A 21,065-nucleotide genomic window follows, 5' to 3' on the forward strand; every position below is an offset into this window, starting at 1 on the left:
CAAGAATATAGTTCCTCTTTTTCAAACACAAAAGTTGGAAAAAAATTGTTCAATTATAGCGATAACATAACGAGTCGTTCTATAAATTTGACGTTATCATCAAAAATAGATACACCGGCTAATTACTTTCGAGCTAGAACCTACGAGAATTAAACGTCCAACAAACGTTGTAAAGTTGAGTCAGAATTATAGTTTGGTGTAATTGGAAAATCAAATCATGTCTACATCTTTACATTCGACTACATTAGTCATCATCTCACTACATTTGGTGAGTCTGAATTACTCAGATTTTTATTTTTAGTTTAGAAAGTTTGATCTTCTTCATTTTTACTACAAACTTAACTTTTGCCCCATCGTAGAGAACATAAATTCATTATTCTGCCTATAAATTTAATTTTTACATTTTAATTCGAAAATAGTCGCGAACAGAAGAATTCTCAAAATCATTTTCATCGTTCATGACAAATTTCGCCAACGATACGAAAATTCAATATTCTTATAAATACACACAAAGAAGTTCATTTCGTTTCACTATCTCAACGGTGCGGAAAAATTTGTTCATGACCATGACCATGTGTTTCTAGTTTCTACTCACTTTTTTAGTGCTGGAAAATAAAAATGTGTCTCATTTCTTCGATTTTACAAATACTTAGTTATTATTATTATTCGGATTGTAAAATTGAATGCAATCTAGAATATACACATTGTTCAAAAGCAAATCGTTATATTACAATGGAAATAAGATGCCAAGAAGTGCCTTCAGACGTCAAACTTTTTGGGGATGCGTGTGCATTAATTCATTTCAAACAAATAGATTCTAAAACCTTGTTGGGTATCAAATTAAAGACTTTAGGAGCCAAATATGCAAAAGATCTTTGTCCTATTCTTTTCTTAAATTTGAATATCTTTTAGTCTTTTATTTAACTTCTTGTAGTATTTCCATGGTCGATCCTATAGACATTTATTTTTTCCCTGAAAATGTTCTTCATTAATTTGAAAACAAATAACATTCGAAATTCGAACGTCGAGCACTGATTTATAAAACTCCTCATTTGGAATTCTAATAGGTTTTTCATAAATTATTATCAAGATCTATCTCTGGACAACATAAAGACTCTCAGGATGACAACTGTATACACCACTCCAACCCAAAATCTCATAATTAATCTGGCACTGGATCAATGCATGATATACAATCATTAAATATCTGTTCAACACCAAACTGCTTCAATATTTTAAACTTATATATAATTCCTGTTATTTCATATGTCAACAATTCCATATCATCTTTCCACATTATCTGTCTGTCCATAACTACACCGAGCTAAGGTATCTTATTGACTCAGTTTCTAGTATTTTACGCATAATAATTCAGAATTATTTGACATTTAGAATCTAAACTTCATCCTAGCCTATCTGTTATTACAGAGAAATTGAGTAATTTTTTTTCTTTATTTCAGTATCGTAATGAGTTCATTACAGTTCTAAAAACAGTGCTGTAATGAACTCATTACAGCATTGTTTTCAGTGATATTTTTCGTTCTGTGGTTGTCTACACAGAATTCCAATCCCATCAAAATTCAATACACGTCAAATTGTCAATATAATATAATTAGGATATGGTGAAATGATTTACAACTTTATTCGAAATTTCTCTTGATTTTGGGGGTGTTAAATCGATTTCGTCAGACATAACTCACGAATTTAGAGCGTAATTGTGAATAATTTCAAAATTCGAAACGTACGATTCAAATTGAAATTCCGTAATCTGTCAATTTTCGTAACAGTCACAACAACTGCCAAGATACAATACAAATGTCACTAGGATGTATAATCTGAATTTTTCATTGAATTGCGACAATATTTCACAAAACTTGACCGAAATAGAGAAAATATCGTCTAATATTCGTGTATTAGGGGGCGCTAAGTCAGAAGTTCATTGTTTTGTTCATTTTACTGCGAAATTTCAAATGTAATGATAGGATTTTCTTAACAGAAACAGAAATTCCATCAAATTTGCATGAAAACACCTGAAGGTCGCAAAGCGATAATTTCATGCGTTCTGAAGTTATGGTCGAAAGAAGATATTCTTCAACTGATGCACTGCGGAAAATCAAATTGTTTTTTAAGTTCTGACAGAAACAGAAATCCCATCAAATTTGTATGAAAAAACCTAAAGGTCGCAAAGCGATAGCTTCAGGCGTTCTGGAGTTATGGACGAAAAAAGATATTCTTCAACTGATGCACTGAAAAACTAAATTGGGTCTTCTTTCGGCCATAACTCCAGAACGCCTGAAGCTATCGCTTTGCGACCTTCTGGTTTTTTCATACAAATTTGATGGGCTTTCTGTTTCTGTTAGAACTTAAAGACACAATTTGTTTTTTCGCAGTGCATCAGTTGAAGAATATCTTCTTTCGGCCATAACTTCAGAACGCCTGTAATTCTCGCTTTGCGGCTTTCAGGTGTTTTCATGCAAATTTGATGGAATTTCTGTTTCTGTTGAAAAAATCCTATCATTACATTTCAAATTTCGGAGTAAAATGAACAGAACACTGAAGTTCTGACTTAGCGCTCCCTATCGAAAGCAGCAAAAACAAATTCATCATGACTATATATTGTCCTCAATCAACAAGATATTATCTTTCAGACGAGATCTAATTTGCTTAAAAATGTTGAGCCAAACTGAAGTTACAGGCGTTTCAATCAGTCAGATTTCTCCCTTTCACCTACCCTTATTTGATGTCGTAAAATCGAAAGTGACAATTCAAAAAGATAGAGAATTTTCCAAGGATTACAGTGATGATATTTTTTCTTCAACTTCAAATGAAACATTTTCGAGTAAAATTCATTTTTATACTCGACGGTAGTTATTACGCCCCCTAGCGGTAGAGGTATGAACTTCAAAACAATTTCCAGTGTGTTCTCTTGTACACTTTAATGTTAAAATTTTTTACCGCAAGTCTTTACGATCAGTGAATCCTGAGATATAGCCGCTTACCTCGATTATTTGCCCACCCTGTACTAGGGCTGGGAATCATGAATGAATGATTTGAATATTCGAATAATCATTGAATAATTATTCGAATAATTGCATTTTGCATTATTTGAATAATCATGAATATTCACTGAATAGTTGAATAATCAATGACTACTTTTCTATTCATGAATAATCAGTGAATAGTCGAGTATTCACTGAATAGATGAATAATCAATGACTACTTTTCTATTCATGAATAATCAGTGAATAGTTGAGTATTCACTGATTATTCAGTGAATAGTTTTCTATTCAGTGAATAGTTGGATATTTATGAAGTTACGAATGAAAGTTTGAATGATCACTTGACTCACTATTCAGGAATGATTAAAACAATGTTTTGTGATTCGCTACGGATAAATCGTCTTATTAATATAAAAATTACTGGAAATTACATAATATTGAAATTGATAGATACAATTGAATTGAAATTATAAATAAACTCCTGTCAGTGTTCGGAATCCGAACAAACAAATTGTCATTCAAATTAGTACGTTGTCGTTCAAGAAATTGGCTTATTTTGATAAATAAGATTATTTGAGGAACGATTTTACTATTAATTTATAGACAGAAGGAACGAGATTAATGCCGTAAGTTCGAACTTGAGGTTCAACTAATAAACACGGCTTTTTACAAAATCTGGGGAATGATACAGGATTCAAAGTTACTGGTATTAACCTCGTTCCTTCTGTCTATCAATTAATACTGAAATCTTTACTCAAATACTCTTATTTATGAAAATAAGCCAATTCCTTCAACGAGACCGTACTAATTTGAATGACAATTTATTTGATTGGATTCCGAACACTGACAGGAGAACCAAAAATGGCGGTTTGTGACGTCAAACTAATAGAGCGTATATGGCGAGAGGCAAAACACCAAAACGATTATACCACGTCGCAAAATGCTCGGATTTTATTGGTTCATTAAAACATGAGTCTAATCACTGAATATTGACTGAATATTCATTGAATTATCATTGAATAATCACTGAATAATCATTGAATAATCACTGAATAATCATTGAATAATCACTGAATAATCATTGAATAATCACTGAATAATCATTGAATAATCACTGAATAATCAACGAATAGTTGAATATTCATGACTACTCATGAATAATCAAACATGAATATTTGTTTGAATGAATTATTCGAATGAGCGAATAAATTTATGGATGAATATTCGAATACAAAAAGGCGAAAAAGTCCCAGCCCTACCCTGTACGTATTCCGAGAGTGTTTCATAATGTAGACCTTATGGACCGCAAAACGTAACTGCACTGCTAAATGAATAGGCACAGGTAACCTACACAACTTCATTTAACGTTTAAAGGGTTGCAATTTCAATGTTGGAATACTTTATTCCAAAAAATGCAATTCCAATGAATTAAATAATTTTCGGAATTTTTTAGTTCTCCTGAAACCTCTGAAGAGGCCTGCAGTAGATCCAGTAGATGTAGGAGAACCCTCAAGAAAAAAGCGGCTTAACCTACACCAAAATGTTCAGAATTAGCCATAAGTAATTTTATTTCCAATATTTCCGAAATGTAATCGAATAGTCGAAATCGTTGTAATTATCTTCCTACTTTCGTATGGATTCTAGGACAATTTATGTTTTCTCCTTCAAAACGATTTTTCAAATGTGATTGTACAAGACAGTTTTCTTTCGATCTGAAAACGATGAATATCAGCTAAACGAAAACCGAATTGGGCTCATAAAGTCTACTGGAAACACTATTCGAATAATAAGTTGGATATTGAAGTAATTTGAAATATTCTTATTATCATATTGATGAAAAATAATGTTATTCAAATTTATTGTACTCGAAAAACATTCCAAATCGAGATAGAAATCAAGATCTAAAAATTAGTGTATGAAGAACTCTTTTTCACGTCCTTTGCTTTAATAATGATCCGAATTAAATTTCAGATTCCAATTGAAGATGTGGCAGCAAATTCGAGTATATCAACAATGCGATTACGAAATGATATGGAACCCATTGGATCTATAGACAACATCATCTATTCATTCTTAGGCAGCGACAAAGTCATTCTGAATGAATATATTCAAATAATGAGTGACATCTTGAGTGCTGATATCTTCAGAGAACATTTGAAGTTTCTGTCTCAAATAAAATTAAAATGCCTCCCGAAAGTTTATTCGAGATTGAAGAAGGTCACCCCTAACGATTTTAGTCATTGTCAACACCTCCATAGCAATTTGATCAACATTTTTGGAAACAGAATTTTAGAAGCTTGTAAAAACTCCGATTCATTCACTAAATGCCTGAAAAATGCAAGAAAAAGTTTGTCGGATGATTATGATAATGTAGAGGAAGATATTTTGGAGCTGTATTTAAATGAGGTTGTAGGAGGAAAAGATACTTGTATGGGTGATATAATCAGACAATTGAAAATTTTCAGTGATTTAGTTCAGAAGGAATGCAAATAAATAGTGTTTTTTTTCAAATTCACTTCAAATTACACATTTCTCATAATAGTCAATGCAAAGACACCTAGAATTAATTACTTCCACTTTTTAGTGATAAGGACATTCCTAATCGCAGTAAGATCCTAGCCAATAAATTGAGTGCCTCTGATTTTCTTTGGACTACCATACATACTATTTTGATTTTATCTATATTCGATTTGTTTGAATTCGAAAACTTGGTTGAAAAACTCGGATTTCCCCGAGAAGTAAAAATTTCTTTAATCACTCCTAATCGAAACGATTTTTTTGCTCAATCATTGAGAAAAACAAATTTAGGTCTAACATAGCACTGCTTTCAATTTTCACCACCGTTTTCCTGAAAGAAGATTGATACAATTTTCGGGAATTTAAAAATAATAATTCAATTTTAATTATTTCTGTGCAGTAGTTCGGTCGAATATCGTTCAAATCAAGACGTGTCAGATCAGACTCATATCAATGCCAATGAATTTTAATAAATTATTCATGATTTTCAGAAATGAAAGGAAAAATGATGAAATACATATACCAATGAAATGTACGCGATGATATTTTCAGTTTCAATTCAATAATCCCGAATAGACAACGACAGTAAAGGAATTCATTTATTCGAGGAAATCGAATGCATGGAAATCCCTTTCCGGTGAATGATCCATCAAAAATTCAGGATTGATTTGTGTTATATCAACATCGTGGAAAATATTAACATTTACTGCATTGAACTTTCAAACAAAAAAAATAATATTTTACATTGATAGTATCAATAAGGTTAAATATTATTTGGTAAGGATTTCCATGATTTCAATATTTCATCGCCTTCGTGTAGAAAACTTCAAATTTATTTCCAAGAAAAAATGTAAAAAATTTAATAAACTGCAACAGAGATCGTTAGTGTCCCACTTATGAAAATGAATTTAATCTCTTTAAAGTTACCCCACCATACGCGTAGTTCCGATCATCTTAGCAATTAGTTCATCAATACGAATTAGAACTATTTTCAACACTCTTTATAATGAAGTTGTTTCAGAAAAGTGAAACTAATATATTAGAATAAATATATAGATGAGAACCTATAACAATAAAATAATAAATAATTGAACGCTAGAGTTTGGATAGTTGGAAAACTTCAAATAAAATATACCATTTTCAAATGTATATTCATATATACATATAATACATATTCGGAGTAGCAACCAATTCACTCTCACTGAATTGGTGTTGATCGAAGGCATATATTGAACAATTTAAACATGCGATCAATTTAACGAATAATTTACAAGGTATTGAGAACGTAGGTAACTTTTTATTAATTAATCGAATTCAACTAATTCAATACCAGTAAATTGGAAAGTACTACTAATGAAGAAAACCTTCCCAACCTAAATCAATATATTGTCACTATGGATCTATGAGATTAATTTCAAAGGTAAAAGGAAACGTGGTGGTTGAACATCAAATACTAATATGAAAAACTGGACATAAAACATAATATTTGAAAGAATGTATTATGTTTTATTCTCCTACATAAAAAGACCAGAAATCAACTCAATTCTGAGAAAAGCTAGAGAAGAGATATCTAGGTCTAACAGAAGAAAACAAACTTGGGACTTACCTGGCAAAACCATATAAGATAAGCAGAAAATAAAACAAATGACCAGATCATACCCACTTATAGAGATAAATAGCCAAATGAACCAAAATACGAAACTGAGAATGATCGAGTCAATTGCAAGACTTCAACTAACATATGTATCGTCGGCATGAGGCCATGCAACCAAACGCCATATCAAAAATGTTCCAATGTCACATATTTCCTGAACGGTTCAAGTCAACATTCAACTGACGATCTTAAAAGACTAGTTGACTATAACCCTGTAGAAGATGTGATTAGAATGTCAACCTACCACGAAAGACCTAGAGATCAACAATGAAGAAACAGAAATGAAGTGAAACTTAATCGCAAATATCGAGAAGGAGAGACTACCCTAAGAAAAAAATGGGTATACACAAAAACTTAACGACATAATTCGTGATACAAATTTGAAAGAATCAAAAGGTTGATAGCCAAATATTAGGTTAAGTAAAAAGAAATCAATTATTTCGATGAAAAACAAGGTTTTAATTGGCAATTGAAGGCTAAATTCTCTGCCAATCCCACCAAACACACAGCAAAACCATCCTGGTCGTCAATCCTCTCTCCGTTTCCGCCGGCTCACCGAATTTCGAACACGACCGTTTTCGCTTGACGTTGTCGTAAGTGATCCACTTTTCATCGCCAGTCAATAACCGCTTCAAAAATGGGTCGATTTTGTTGCGATTCAGCAGTGATTCGCAGATGAAAATTCGGTCCATTAGGTTTTGTTTCATTAACTCGTGTGGTACCCAAACATCGAGCTTCATCTTGAGACCAGACTTATGAAAACGGTTCCAAACTGCCTGTATCTAGCAACCGGGTGTAGCATCAATGGAACAACGTACGTCCTTCGAAAATGCGCCTTACGACATTAAAAGTGAGCTGCTAGGTACTATCGATAGATGGCTTCAGGAGCATGCTGATTGTCCAGAGACAATCATTTGTGTAAAGGCTTCACAAAAAGATTAAGATTCCAACTTAATTGAGTTTTTTATTCCACGTTTGAAACGGCAGAGAGAAGAAAGCGTACTAGATTTCTTGAAAAAACATTACTAATCGCAAGAATGTAATTCATTTGGAGCATTTCCCTAAATATTATTAGATACGACAAAATTAGTTCTGAAATCATTTTCGAAAATAATTCAGAATGACAGATTCTGAAGATCATGTTCAGTACAGCAACCCCAAATCAATTATTTTATAATGCTGAGATGCGCATTTTATTTTTTGTTTCCTATTTTATGATATGAATAAGATAGATCCATAGATCTACATTGCCCATAGATCCGCATTGGCGATGGATCAAAATGCCCATAGATCCACATTTCCAGTAGATCGAGTCCATAAATAATATTATAATCCCAATTTCCAGATTTCAAATATACCTACTTCTCTAAAAACTTTTATTGCTAATAATCGATGATCGTCAACCCAATACAATCACTAATCATATACTATATTCCTTTGAAGAAATTTTTTTTGTATCTAAATGTGTCATTTTTCCATTTTCTTCGAATAAAGAAAAATGTATTACATTTCATTTTATATCACTTTCATAAATTATATCATCAAACTTTGGTGAATATATTTATACAGGGTGAGTCTTTGACTTGTACATATATTTTAACCCAAGATTCCTGAGGTCAAAAGAAACACTTTTTTCCTTTACCATTTTTTCTGATTCGGCCCGGTTAAAAAGATACAGGCTGTTGAAAATCGTTAAAAAAATGTGATTTTCAGCTATATCTCGTAAATGGTTCTATCGAAGGAAATGATTTTTGAAATATAGCTTTTTTTTATGTGATACATCTTATCCGAACACCAGATTCCATACACATTCTTCTGTTTCTTTGTTATGAACATAACATACCATAAAAATACCAGAAATTTGAAGAAACCAACTCTTAATAGTAATTTGAACGTTCATTGAAGAATATTTGGCTAATTTGAAAAATAAAAGTATTCTTCATGTTTTCTCGTACAAAGCGCCGTTTTCGAATAACTTGATCTTAAAAAAAAAAAATTATCTGTGAAATTCAAAAAATTGGGTACTTTGGCTGAATGCAACTCTGTTCTGTTGTGAAAAAAAAAACCACAGAAATGAATATTTACTATGATGTTATGTGTCAGATTTTAGAATTGAAGTACTAGCCAACTTAGTTTGAAAATGAAGTTATTTGAATAAGCTCACCTCAACTCCTCGGTTTGATAACAAATTACTGAGCTTTGGCACAGCTCTGATAATAAGAAGATACTTCACTAAAATCAACATTCTTTTTGAAAAGTCCAGATTATTCATAAAGCCCATGTTTAAGAAAGTTTTTACAAAATAGTCCCATTATAATGACAACAATCAATATCCCACTAAAGACTGCTGCTATCGAACAATACTGTATTCTTCTTCGGCTCATTCAAACTCACATCGAAACATACCACTAGGACTAGGTACATACTAGACAAATTTTCATGTGATTGAGATTGAATACTTTTATTCTTTTGCTATTCCATAAATTCATCCTAAGAGCATATGATTGACATACTTCCAAAAGGGCCATAATTGTTTTAATGTGAAAACAATGACCGCATGTATTCTGATCAAAAATGTATGAGCTTGCGTACCCTTTATTCATTTTTATAGATCAAATCAATTCGACGATCTTTCTTTGTCGCGAAGTCATCAATTATTTTCTCGAAAAAAATGTTTCCTCTGGCTAGTTCTTTAACTAAACCTCTTTCGATTGATATCAGTGCCAGGTTATTTAAACGGTCTTGAGACATCGTGTTCCTACTGAAAGATTTTATTCTTTTGAGCGCTGAAAAACTTCTTTCTACTGACGTGGATGTTGGTGGCAGGGACAAAATCATACAAAATAACTTATATAATTCAGGAACATCGGAAAAAATATTATTTGAGAAAATGAATTCCGTAATACCATTCTGCGTATTTGAATTGCCGAAGATACCATTGTCCGAGTACAAAATTTGTAATTCACGTTTGAGTTCATCCTTATCGAAAGAGTTTTTGTAATTATCGATCAAAGATTTGAAAGGTATTTCCGGAAAAGTACGAACGTATATATCAAATTTATTAAAATTCACTAGTTCCAAAAAATGAAGTGATGAAATGTCTTTAAACCTTATTTCAATTTGAGTTATAATTAAATCCAGAATTTCACAAAAAAGCCGTTTCATTAAGGAATTATCCGTGAGCTGAATTTCGGAATCTATTTCACGTTTTCGACGTCTAGCACTCGGTGGCATTACTTCTGGGAGTTTTTCTACTTCTGACTATAAGCGAATGAAATACTCATCTTCTGTGCGAAATTTTTTCAGAGTCGATAATAAGGAAGTGATTCTGGTGTTGCAATAAGTTATATCTGATAACTTATGCTGGATTATAAAAAAAACGGGATCTGTGTATGTAAAAATCAAATTAAAAGAGTGGAGAATGAACAAAAACTTGAAATTATTCACATTTTCTTCAGACTGGTAGCTTCACGTATTGTAATATCATCCCATTCATCCAAATTGTCGCTGATATGATCAAAAACTTCAATTAATTCTTCTCTCTTATCGAATACTGTTTTTACAGCGCGAGATTTGAAATTCCAACGAGTTTCCGAGCTAGAGGGTAATCTTTTTTTGCAAATTTCGTCTAGATATATATATATAGATATATATAGAATATTAGTGCGTTTACTTGATTTACTGAAAAACGACGAAAATCCTGAAAGATTCGAAAAAAACACGCGACACTCATTGATTTTCTTAGTCGAATCTTGTAACACTAAATTCAATTTATGTGCATAACAGTGCGTGAATAGTGCTTGAGGAGCAATTGTTTTTATACGGCGCTTGTAAGCCATTAATTTCCCCCGCCATCACAGCTGCCCCGTCATATGTTCGACCTACTAATTTAGTCGCTAAATTGAAATCTTTAAAATTGTCCAACAAGGTATTGAAAATATCATTCGCGGTTCGGCCTTTACTAACATCGAAAAAACCCCAAAATCGTTCGGATATTTTACCGTCTCGAACGAAGCGGAAAATTACTGACATCTGACAAAAACATTTAACCTCCGTTGTCTCGTCTATTTCCCAAGAAAAGCACGCAGAATATTTATTTCCTCGCGAATTTTCTCCCTCGAAATCTGCGAAGCCATATGCATGCAAGTATCCCTCCTACTGAGGTACGGCAGGTTCTTACCGCGAGGCGCGAATTACAGAAATTTTGAAATCAAGATGTTTTCAAAGTTAGGAATATATTAATTATATTTCCATGATCAGAAAATCAATACCTAACTACTATCGAACGGCATAAATAAGTTCTTTTCTGATTAAGACGTAATATCCCATCATAATTAACCATTCATTTGAATATATTAATTATATTTTCATGATTTGAAAATCAATAGCTACTATCGAACGGCATAAATAAGTTTTTTTCTGATTAAGACATAATTTCTCATAATTAATCATTCATCTAATTATCAAATATTTGAAATAAACTGTGAAAAGTTGCTGCTTGACGCTCTGCAATAGGAGTACCAGGGTAGGCCGGCTTGCCGACCCTGTGTATTGGGAAGCGACCTTACATCGAGTTGTTGTGCCGTTCTACTAAGTGGTCGTATTCTGGGCGTATGTCGTAGTATCTTTTTCTTTACGTAGCGCTGGTTCGGCCATCGGCTCTTGGCCGACCTAACGTGATGAGATGCTTTCAGTGATATTCCAGGAGTTGCAATTTTAACATTTGTGTTACATTTCAGACCTAATGTTACGGTGTTACGTACAATTCTGGAATAACCTGTTTGGGGTGATGTTACGAAAAGTAACCATTTACGATTGTGGTTTGTTACAATTTATGAAAGGGAATAACAACGCTGGATGCTTTTGAAATCGAATATTAGGTGGGTCCGAAAGAAAATATTGGCCGGTATAAGTTATATTTTCCTGTTCTGAGTGGAAATATTCATTACCGAGGGAATTTGGATATCGAAATCGATAACTTCGATTGAGTTTGAATGAATTGAATATCTAGAATTATTTTCTATTTCCCGATAATTTTTGGGTCGGCCCGGCCCTGCCGTCACTGCTATTGTGGATATTTAAATATAATACTTCTCATTTATTTTCAATGCCAAAATCAAGATGAATTAAGTAGTAAAGTTGGCTATAATGTAGGTACACATTAAGAACAAATTTGATTACAAGTGGAGTTTAACATTTTCCATTGATTACAGAGCCAGAATATTTTACATATTTCCATATTTTCATACTGATGGCTTCAAAAATATTGATGCATTTCAATATTTTTATGAGATAGTTGGAACAAATCAAATGCTTCATTTCATAACAAATATCTTATAACAATAACAGTGTAAACTGTAAATGAAAATTTTAGGTTAGAACATAGATTATTCGAACCGAACTGCTGTGTTTATATTTGGCATCACTCGAAATTTGAAAGTCAAACTTAAAACCACAGATTACTATAGTCTGTGTTAGAACTTTCACAGATCAATATTATTTATTTGAGATTTTAAGGTTAAATGGCAATTCTTGTAAACAAAACGATATCATATAAATGAAATATAATGAATGAATGGATATGAATTATGAGTATCAGAGCTAATATGGGTGGTAGCGAGCTCAATTCGTTATAATTATCGAAAATGAAATGAAATCAAGAGAAGAATATTTAATCTTTAGCGTCAACGAATTTGGAATAACTCATTTATTTTATTATAAACACTACTTTGTTCAACAAATGGAATGTTAAACGTGAGTTTATGATGGTTTTTCTAATTTAGTAGCTTATTTCCAAGGTTCAAAAGGTATCTCTTATGCTTGAGAAAACTTCAGTGTTCCGGTTTTCAGGGGTGAATTAGCTCATTTTGAAAATTTAAAATGGCTATATCTTTTTAACAGGGCCGAATCGGAAAAAATGGTAAATGAAAAAAGTATTTCTTTTGACCTCAGGAACCTTCGGTTAAAATATATGTACAAGTCAAAGACTCACCCTGTATATATCAGGAGGATGAAATTATTACCTCTTACAATTATTTTCAATTTGGTACTCACTTTTGAAGAAAAAAAATCTGGTGCTGAGCATATTTCAAGCTGCATTCCCTATAATTATGATATTAATTTTTTTGCTCTCAAAACCATTTTGTTAACATGGTTCGTTTATGATTTTGAAAAAAAAACTGTGAATATATGTGAGAGGAAATTTATCATCCCTCCACAAATTCGTGTTATTCCCTAAAAAAATATTCCAACTCCTGAAATGAAAAATATGAGCATGTTAGAAACCTATTTTCACATCAAATAATTAAGTTATGAGTGCTTCTGAATTAATTATTTTTCTAGTTATTCCTCACTCACGTTGTAATTACATTTCCAATTAGTGAATTGAAACTCTGAAATTATTATCAAGGACGATTCATGAAATATTCCAGTGATCGTTTAATTACATTTCCTGACATTTTCCGTCGGATATTATTGAAAAATGAATAAAACTTTCGAATAGCGTACACATGCGTCTGACGTTTATAATGGCAGCATTTTGGGTTGAACCATAGAGTAATAAACAACTTATGTTTATTACTCTGAGGGTCGGATTTTTCATATGCCAATTTATATACATAACAGGTTTTATCTTGGAATAAAACTTGCATGGTAGGAATTTATTTCTTTTTCAAACTTACAATAACAACGTCATAGTCTAACTGACTAGATCATCGAAAAGATCTAATTTTCCTTCGCCGGAGGAAAAAGTGTAGCTAGCAATGATAACTATCAACTAAGATTCCTAAAATACTAATGTATTCACTGGTTAGACTGAGTTTAGGATAATTCTGGTGACTCGGCTTTGGATGGGTCGCCTTTCCCTTTTTTCTCATCATTTTGAAATGTTCATTTGTTCTGTCAAAAGTCGTGGATCTTGTTATTATTATTGATTAGACCCTCAGAGTAATAAACATTGATAGAGGAAACACATATCATTTTTAGGGCCAGTTGCACCATTTGCCTAAACATTGATTAAAATTTAAACATCGATTAATTTCTGATTTCTCTTGAGGAAACATAGAGTAATCAACGTTTAAATTTTTAATCAATGTTTAGGCAAATGGTGCAACTGGCCCCAAGTAAGTAAATTTTGTCCCCAACATGAACTATCAAATTTAGTATGAAGCGCGCGGAAATGAAAACATATATCAGTGATACGATATTTCACTCAATTCGCGAGTTTCTCTACAAAGAATGCTCTTCTCATGTAACATAGTGAATCATCGTTTCCTATCAACTCAAAATATATTGAAATAAATACCTTAATATATCAGAAATTCAGAAAACAAACTTCAAGCGCGCCAAACGCCGTGAAACAACCGATGACACTAGGAAAGCAAAAGTTGCTAAACCTTGGATTTTAACAGGTAGATAGAGAAAATAATAAATATTCTGCTTATTATGAATTCGACAATTAGGAAATATATCGAATTCCAATAATTCAAAATTGCATATTTAATCGGAAATCATTCAAATAAATATATTTCATTCAATATAATATAAATTCATAATGATATGGTAAAATTTTGCATTCGAAAATATATCACAATCCGACAACGTAATCTAACCATGTTGGGGATAGGTATGTAAAAATTGCTTATACTGTATGTTTATTACTCTATAATTTAACCTCAAAACGCCATATTGATATAGAGACGTCAAATTTTAAATGAAATTATCAATTTTTGCGTGTTTTTTTCGAGAAAACCCAGACGAATATTGAAAAAAGGACTCCTTATCGGCCGAATTTCATCTTTCGCACCTCAATCGAGCCGAAACACCATCTCCATCAAGCAACGAACACGAGAAAGCATTAATTTATTCGATATTCGAAGTTTTCGAATCGATCTGAATCAATTTCATTACTTATTTTCCTTCTCAACAGTTGCGCCAATCCTCATAAAAAAAACCCTCGAAAGGGCTCACTACGACCCTGAAAATCTTATTTTCATCGATCTTTCCCGTAGAATACGATTCATATAGAATTCCATTATATGTGCATTTAATCTGATTGGCGTAGGTATGATGAAGAATAGAAAAATCAAATCATGTACAAAAAGCTTCATCGAGTTGAGAGCTTTTGATTCGGATTATTTCTGCTGATCAAATCAAGACCTCCAGGATCTTCAAATTGCCACGAGGTTTACTCGTATCCTTTTAAATATACTTGAAGTAGGTATACTTACTTGCCTCTAAACAGGAATTCAGTTATCTCATGCAGAACGGAAACGGCAGATAGAAAAGCAATTTCCCAGTTGGATGGTAAACACAGTTTCTCTACATATCCCTGGTTTCAACATAATGTTATTCGATATTACGGTTCAACCGAATTGTAGAATAAATAAAATTCAAGAATTCTCATATGATGAGATGAGGAAGTTACTTCAGACCAGGATAAACGTTGAGTTGAAGTTATACCTAACTGATGAGAATAAGTGATTTTATTTTCTACCCGGATATACTGATTTACAACATTTTTTACTCACAATCGGTAGGTGATCTGTGTATTTATGACCTTCAAAGTAAATTATAGTAAGAATAATTTACGTAATAGTGACTATGGAAATTCTCTAATATTTTGAAAACTATAAGGAATAACGCAATAATTTTAGGAAGGAGTAATTGAAAATGGAAATCTTGATAATATCTGAGACATAAAACGGAAAAAATTTTTTCAATTTTTGTATAACCGGAAGTGCCTGAGCTCCGAAAATATTTTAGCTGAATAGGGCATCATGAACAATGTCATATTCCGAATTTTCACATTTCAAATAGGCCTCGTTCTCCAGAAACGTCTAATAGGCAGTCCAACTTGAAACACCCTGTATACTATCGTGTGTTCATTATCTAAGGAGGTAGCACTATCAATTTGTCTTATTATCCCCATGGTGGTCCCAAATGATCAGGTGCTCACATCAGATTCGTAATATAATGAATATTGTTCACTGAATTTCATGATCCTTTGAACTGCCCTTCAAATGTCCGAGAAAGAAATGCCATGTTAATACATGATATCAAATCGATTTTTGAATTCTAGACACCCCAGAAAATATATATTGAAAATTTCAGCTAATTTTTTTTCCAGAATTATATTGAAAATGACAAATCCAAAGCACAAAATGACGAATGCGCCGGTACAACAAGTAGGTGCCTATATTTTAACAATTTTTCATACTGTCATTCAGGTATTAACTTCATCTACAGAGTGTTCCTGAACTGAATGAAAATAACAGATTCCTCAGATCATTTTAACAAAAAAATGTCCGATAAGCATCAAACGATCAAACTATTCATCATGTGCTATGGTAATGTTGAATGCAAATCTACAGGGTGCTATTTTTTCTGGAACAATGTCCGCTTCTTTCCTCCAGAACTTTTTTTTGTTGTTTAGAAAATTAAAAACTTCGGTTCAATACTACACTGTTTTGCATTTTGTAATTTTGTCATATCTGCTTTCGCTTTCGAGAGAATAATTATTAATTTCAAACAATTCATTAATAATGATCAGAAAAATTCAAATTATTATAAATAACCATTTATTAGGTCGTGATGAATGAATGAATTAAGTTTTGATACTTATTCACCCAATCAATAGCAAAGATTGATAAAGATTCAATAAACTGGTATAATCATCATACAAAAGTAGGAATGCGAGAAACACCCTCTACTCGAAAACTCGGTTTGCTGGCTCATGTTTATAGGACTCTTTTTCTTCAAATTATCCAAGAAATCTCTCATTATCTTTTGTGCTTCCAATTACGAAGCACCCTGTGAAAACTTAATTTATTCATCATATCTTACTAACTGAATCTTCATATTAATTTAGTATTTTCCTGAGGATTACTAGAGAATTGTTTAAAATTTCGTTTTGAAATTGGTAGCAGATATGACAAAACTACAGGAAACCTAAAAAAAGGACTAAATTTTCTCTTCACATTTTCTAAAGTTCTGGAGGAAAGAAGCAGGCACTATTCCAGAAAAATTAACACCCTGTAGATTTGCATTCAAAATTAGCTCATAATGAAAATTTCAAAAAGGAATAACTATACCAAATTTATTTAACCTAAATTAATTGTGAAGGGATTGTACTATATGAGAAAAAAAAAGAATCAAACTTTAATACCCAGTATGTCAAAAATAAATCGTTTCCGGCCCATATTCATAGAACTTTTTTTTTAATGATCCGAGGAATCTGTCATTTTCGTTTGTACCTCTAATTTAGGAACACCCTGTATAAATATGCATACATAAGTTTTGCAGAAGATGTGAATACAAGATGAGGGTATGCAGGACAAATATAATGGATTGAGGTAATATTTTAAGGAATCCATTCATTCAACTCTTAAATTATATACCGACACTTGTTAGATATTTTCAAGCTATACTTTTCATAAATTGTAAGTGTATACAAAGGTATACAGGGTGATTCAAAAGTACTTTGACAAACTTCAGGAGGTGATTCCTCACAATATTCTAACATGAATTGTCCAAATAAATATATGTTCGGACTCCGGAAACGCTTATATAGTTTTTATATACTTCTCAATTTATACTTGTGTGACATCCCTGTTACTTTATCTGAGAAATTTATCTATGTCGATGATATTGCTCTTTGTTTTTCGTAATTCTGATTTTGGAATTATTGAAAATACCTCAAATGAAGATCTTAATTTATGGAAAATTATTTTCTTGAGTGACGCGTATGCCTTAATACAAATAAAACAGAAGTTTCTGTTTTCATTCGAATAATCAACAAAAATATGGAAAATTGAAAGTAACTTTCAATAATTCCATCTTGAATTATAATTATACTCCCAAATATCTTGCAGTTACTTGATTCTTCTTTGAATTTCAAGGTTCACTTAACGTTTGAAATTAAAGTCGAGGAATAATATCCTTCGAAAACTAGCCGGTTCTTTATGGGTTGCTGATGACAGCACTCTTCATACGGCAACCTTGGCGTTGGTTTTTTCTGCTGCTGAATACTGTTGTTATTTTCAACAAAATTTAACTGTCGCATATTATACAGGGTGGCCATTTGAAAAAGAAACAGACGAGATTACAGACGAAATAAAGTTTTTCGATAGAAATGCTCGGACAGGTCGATTTCTGTTTCGAGGGAGACAACTTAAGATGTAGGTTACGGACGCATAGCGCTTCAACCCTTGCTGCTACAACCCCCACCCCCAATTTTTGAATAGGGAAGATGGGGTGAGTGATACCTCAATTTAAAGGTATTTTTATACTGATTTCAGCACAGTAATTTTTTTTTCATTTTATGGATTAGTTCTCGAAATATTCATGCGTTAGTTAGTTAGGAAGGAAGCCACAGTCATGGTTGTTTTGAAGCTCACAATATCGATTTTTCACAAAACACTACAAGTGCCATGAAAACACCACTTCATTTTCAAATACTTAGTTAAGAATATTTCGAGAACTAATGCATAAAATGAAAAAACAATTACTGTGCTGAAATCAGTATAAAAATACCTTTCAAATGAGGTATCACTCACCCCATCTTCCCTATTCAAAATTTGGGGGTGAGGGTTGTAGTAGCAAGGGTTGAAGCGCTATGCGTCCATAACCTACATCTTAAGTTGTCCCCCTCGAAACAGAAATCGACCTATCCGAGCATTTCTATCGAAAAACTTTATTTCGTCTGTAATCTCGTCTGTTTCGTTTTCGAATGGCCACCCTGTATATTCACTCATTCAAAGGTCGAATTCATTTTCTAACCATTCATGTGAAAAATGGAAAATAATGGTAATGCCTTCAACATGCATCGATTATCAGACTAGAAATGTTAAAGTCCAAATGCCAAGAAAAAGGTTGCTTATAGCAACAAGGTTAGTTTTTGAATTTGAAATGACAAAGAAATCGTTTTTTCACTGAAAATTGTGCTAGAAGTAAGCTCAAAAAAGTTTGAATCTCCATAAAAGAAAAAGATATGTAGGTAGCACCCTAAACACCCTGTATACTATCGTGTGTTCATTATCTAAGGAGGTAGCACTATCAATTTGTCTTATTATCCCCATGGTGGTCCCAAATGATCAGGTGCTCACATCAGATTCGTAATATAATGAATATTGTTCACTGAATTTCATGATCCTTTGAACTGCCCTTCAAATGTCCGAGAAAGAAATGCCATGTTAATACATGATATCAAATCGATTTTTGAATTCTAGACACCCCAGAAAATATATATTGAAAATTTCAGCTAATTTTTTTTCCAGAATTATATTGAAAATGACAAATCCAAAGCACAAAATGACGAATGCGCCGGTACAACAAGTAGGTGCCTATATTTTAACAATTTTTCATACTGTCATTCAGGTATTAACTTCATCTACAGAGTGTTCCTGAACTGAATGAAAATAACAGATTCCTCAGATCATTTTAACAAAAAAATGTCCGATAAGCATCAAACGATCAAACTATTCATCATGTGCTATGGTAATGTTGAATGCAAATCTACAGGGTGCTATTTTTTCTGGAACAATGTCCGCTTCTTTCCTCCAGAACTTTTTTTTGTTGTTTAGAAAATTAAAAACTTCGGTTCAATACTACACTGTTTTGCATTTTGTAATTTTGTCATATCTGCTTTCGCTTTCGAGAGAATAATTATTAATTTCAAACAATTCATTAATAATGATCAGAAAAATTCAAATTATTATAAATAACCATTTATTAGGTCGTGATGAATGAATGAATTAAGTTTTGATACTTATTCACCCAATCAATAGCAAAGATTGATAAAGATTCAATAAACTGGTATAATCATCATACAAAAGTAGGAATGCGAGAAACACCCTCTACTCGAAAACTCGGTTTGCTGGCTCATGTTTATAGGACTCTTTTTCTTCAAATTATCCAAGAAATCTCTCATTATCTTTTGTGCTTCCAATTACGAAGCACCCTGTGAAAACTTAATTTATTCATCATATCTTACTAACTGAATCTTCATATTAATTTAGTATTTTCCTGAGGATTACTAGAGAATTGTTTAAAATTTCGTTTTGAAATTGGTAGCAGATATGACAAAACTACAGGAAACCTAAAAAAAGGACTAAATTTTCTCTTCACATTTTCTAAAGTTCTGGAGGAAAGAAGCAGGCACTATTCCAGAAAAATTAACACCCTGTAGATTTGCATTCAAAATTAGCTCATAATGAAAATTTCAAAAAGGAATAACTATACCAAATTTATTTAACCTAAATTAATTGTGAAGGGATTGTACTATATGAGAAAAAAAAAGAATCAAACTTTAATACCCAGTATGTCAAAAATAAATCGTTTCCGGCCCATATTCATAGAACTTTTTTTTTAATGATCCGAGGAATCTGTCATTTTCGTTTGTACCTCTAATTTAGGAACACCCTGTATAAATATGCATACATAAGTTTTGCAGAAGATGTGAATACAAGATGAGGGTATGCAGGACAAATATAATGGATTGAGGTAATATTTTAAGGAATCCATTCATTCAACTTTTAAATTATATACCGACACTTGTTAGATATTTTCAAGCTATACTTTTCATAAATTGTAAGTGTATACAAAGGTATACAGGGTGATTCAAAAGTACTTTGACAAACTTCAGGAGGTGATTCCTCACAATATTCTAACATGAATTGTCCAAATAAATATATGTTCGGACTCCGGAAACGCTTATATAGTTTTTATATACTTCTCAATTTATACTTGTGTGACATCCCTGTTACTTTATCTGAGAAATTTATCTATGTCGATGATATTGCTCTTTGTTTTTCGTAATTCTGATTTTGGAATTATTGAAAATACCTCAAATGAAGATCTTAATTTATGGAAAATTATTTTCTTGAGTGACGCGTATG

General features: G+C 32.2%; 2 protein-coding genes across 13 annotated transcripts in view; one reads left to right on the forward strand and one right to left on the reverse strand.

Moving 5' to 3' along the window:
• Positions 1-21,065, reverse strand: part of LOC123679837 (rap guanine nucleotide exchange factor 4) — a 697,170-nt gene that overhangs the window by 410,973 nt on the left and 265,132 nt on the right. Inside the window, exons 1-2 of one of the 12 annotated variants that reach the window (XM_045617364.1) lie at positions 13,528-13,675; positions 13,225-13,424 (exon numbers count right to left, since the gene is read on the reverse strand). The exons of the other annotated variants lie outside the window; for them this stretch is intronic. Coding sequence (XP_045473320.1) covers positions 13,225-13,269 — 45 coding nt within the window. The 5' untranslated portion in view covers positions 13,270-13,424; positions 13,528-13,675. Of the gene's footprint in view, positions 1-13,224; positions 13,425-13,527; positions 13,676-21,065 lie in introns of those variants that run through there. 12 annotated transcript variants of the gene reach the window in all.
• LOC123679849 lies at positions 111-6,419 on the forward strand. Its single transcript, XM_045617381.1, has 2 exons — positions 111-268; positions 4,971-6,419. Exons 1-2 carry the CDS (start codon positions 218-220, stop codon positions 5,490-5,492), a joined length of 573 nt encoding a protein of 190 aa, XP_045473337.1. The 5' UTR covers positions 111-217; the 3' UTR covers positions 5,493-6,419.

Source organism: Harmonia axyridis, chromosome 5, assembly GCF_914767665.1.
Source record: "Harmonia axyridis chromosome 5, icHarAxyr1.1, whole genome shotgun sequence".
NCBI lineage: Eukaryota > Metazoa > Arthropoda > Insecta > Coleoptera > Coccinellidae > Harmonia > Harmonia axyridis.

What these genes read in the sequence shown, in the direction of transcription:
- LOC123679849 (XM_045617381.1), top strand. Translation starts at nt 218, where the DNA reads ATGTCTACATCTTTACATTCGACTACATTAGTCATCATCTCACTACAT. An exon ending in TCATCATCTCACTACATTTG is followed by an intron (nt 269 to 4,970) that starts GTGAGTCTGAAT and finishes ATTAAATTTCAG; the next exon opens with ATTCCAATTGAAGATGTGGC.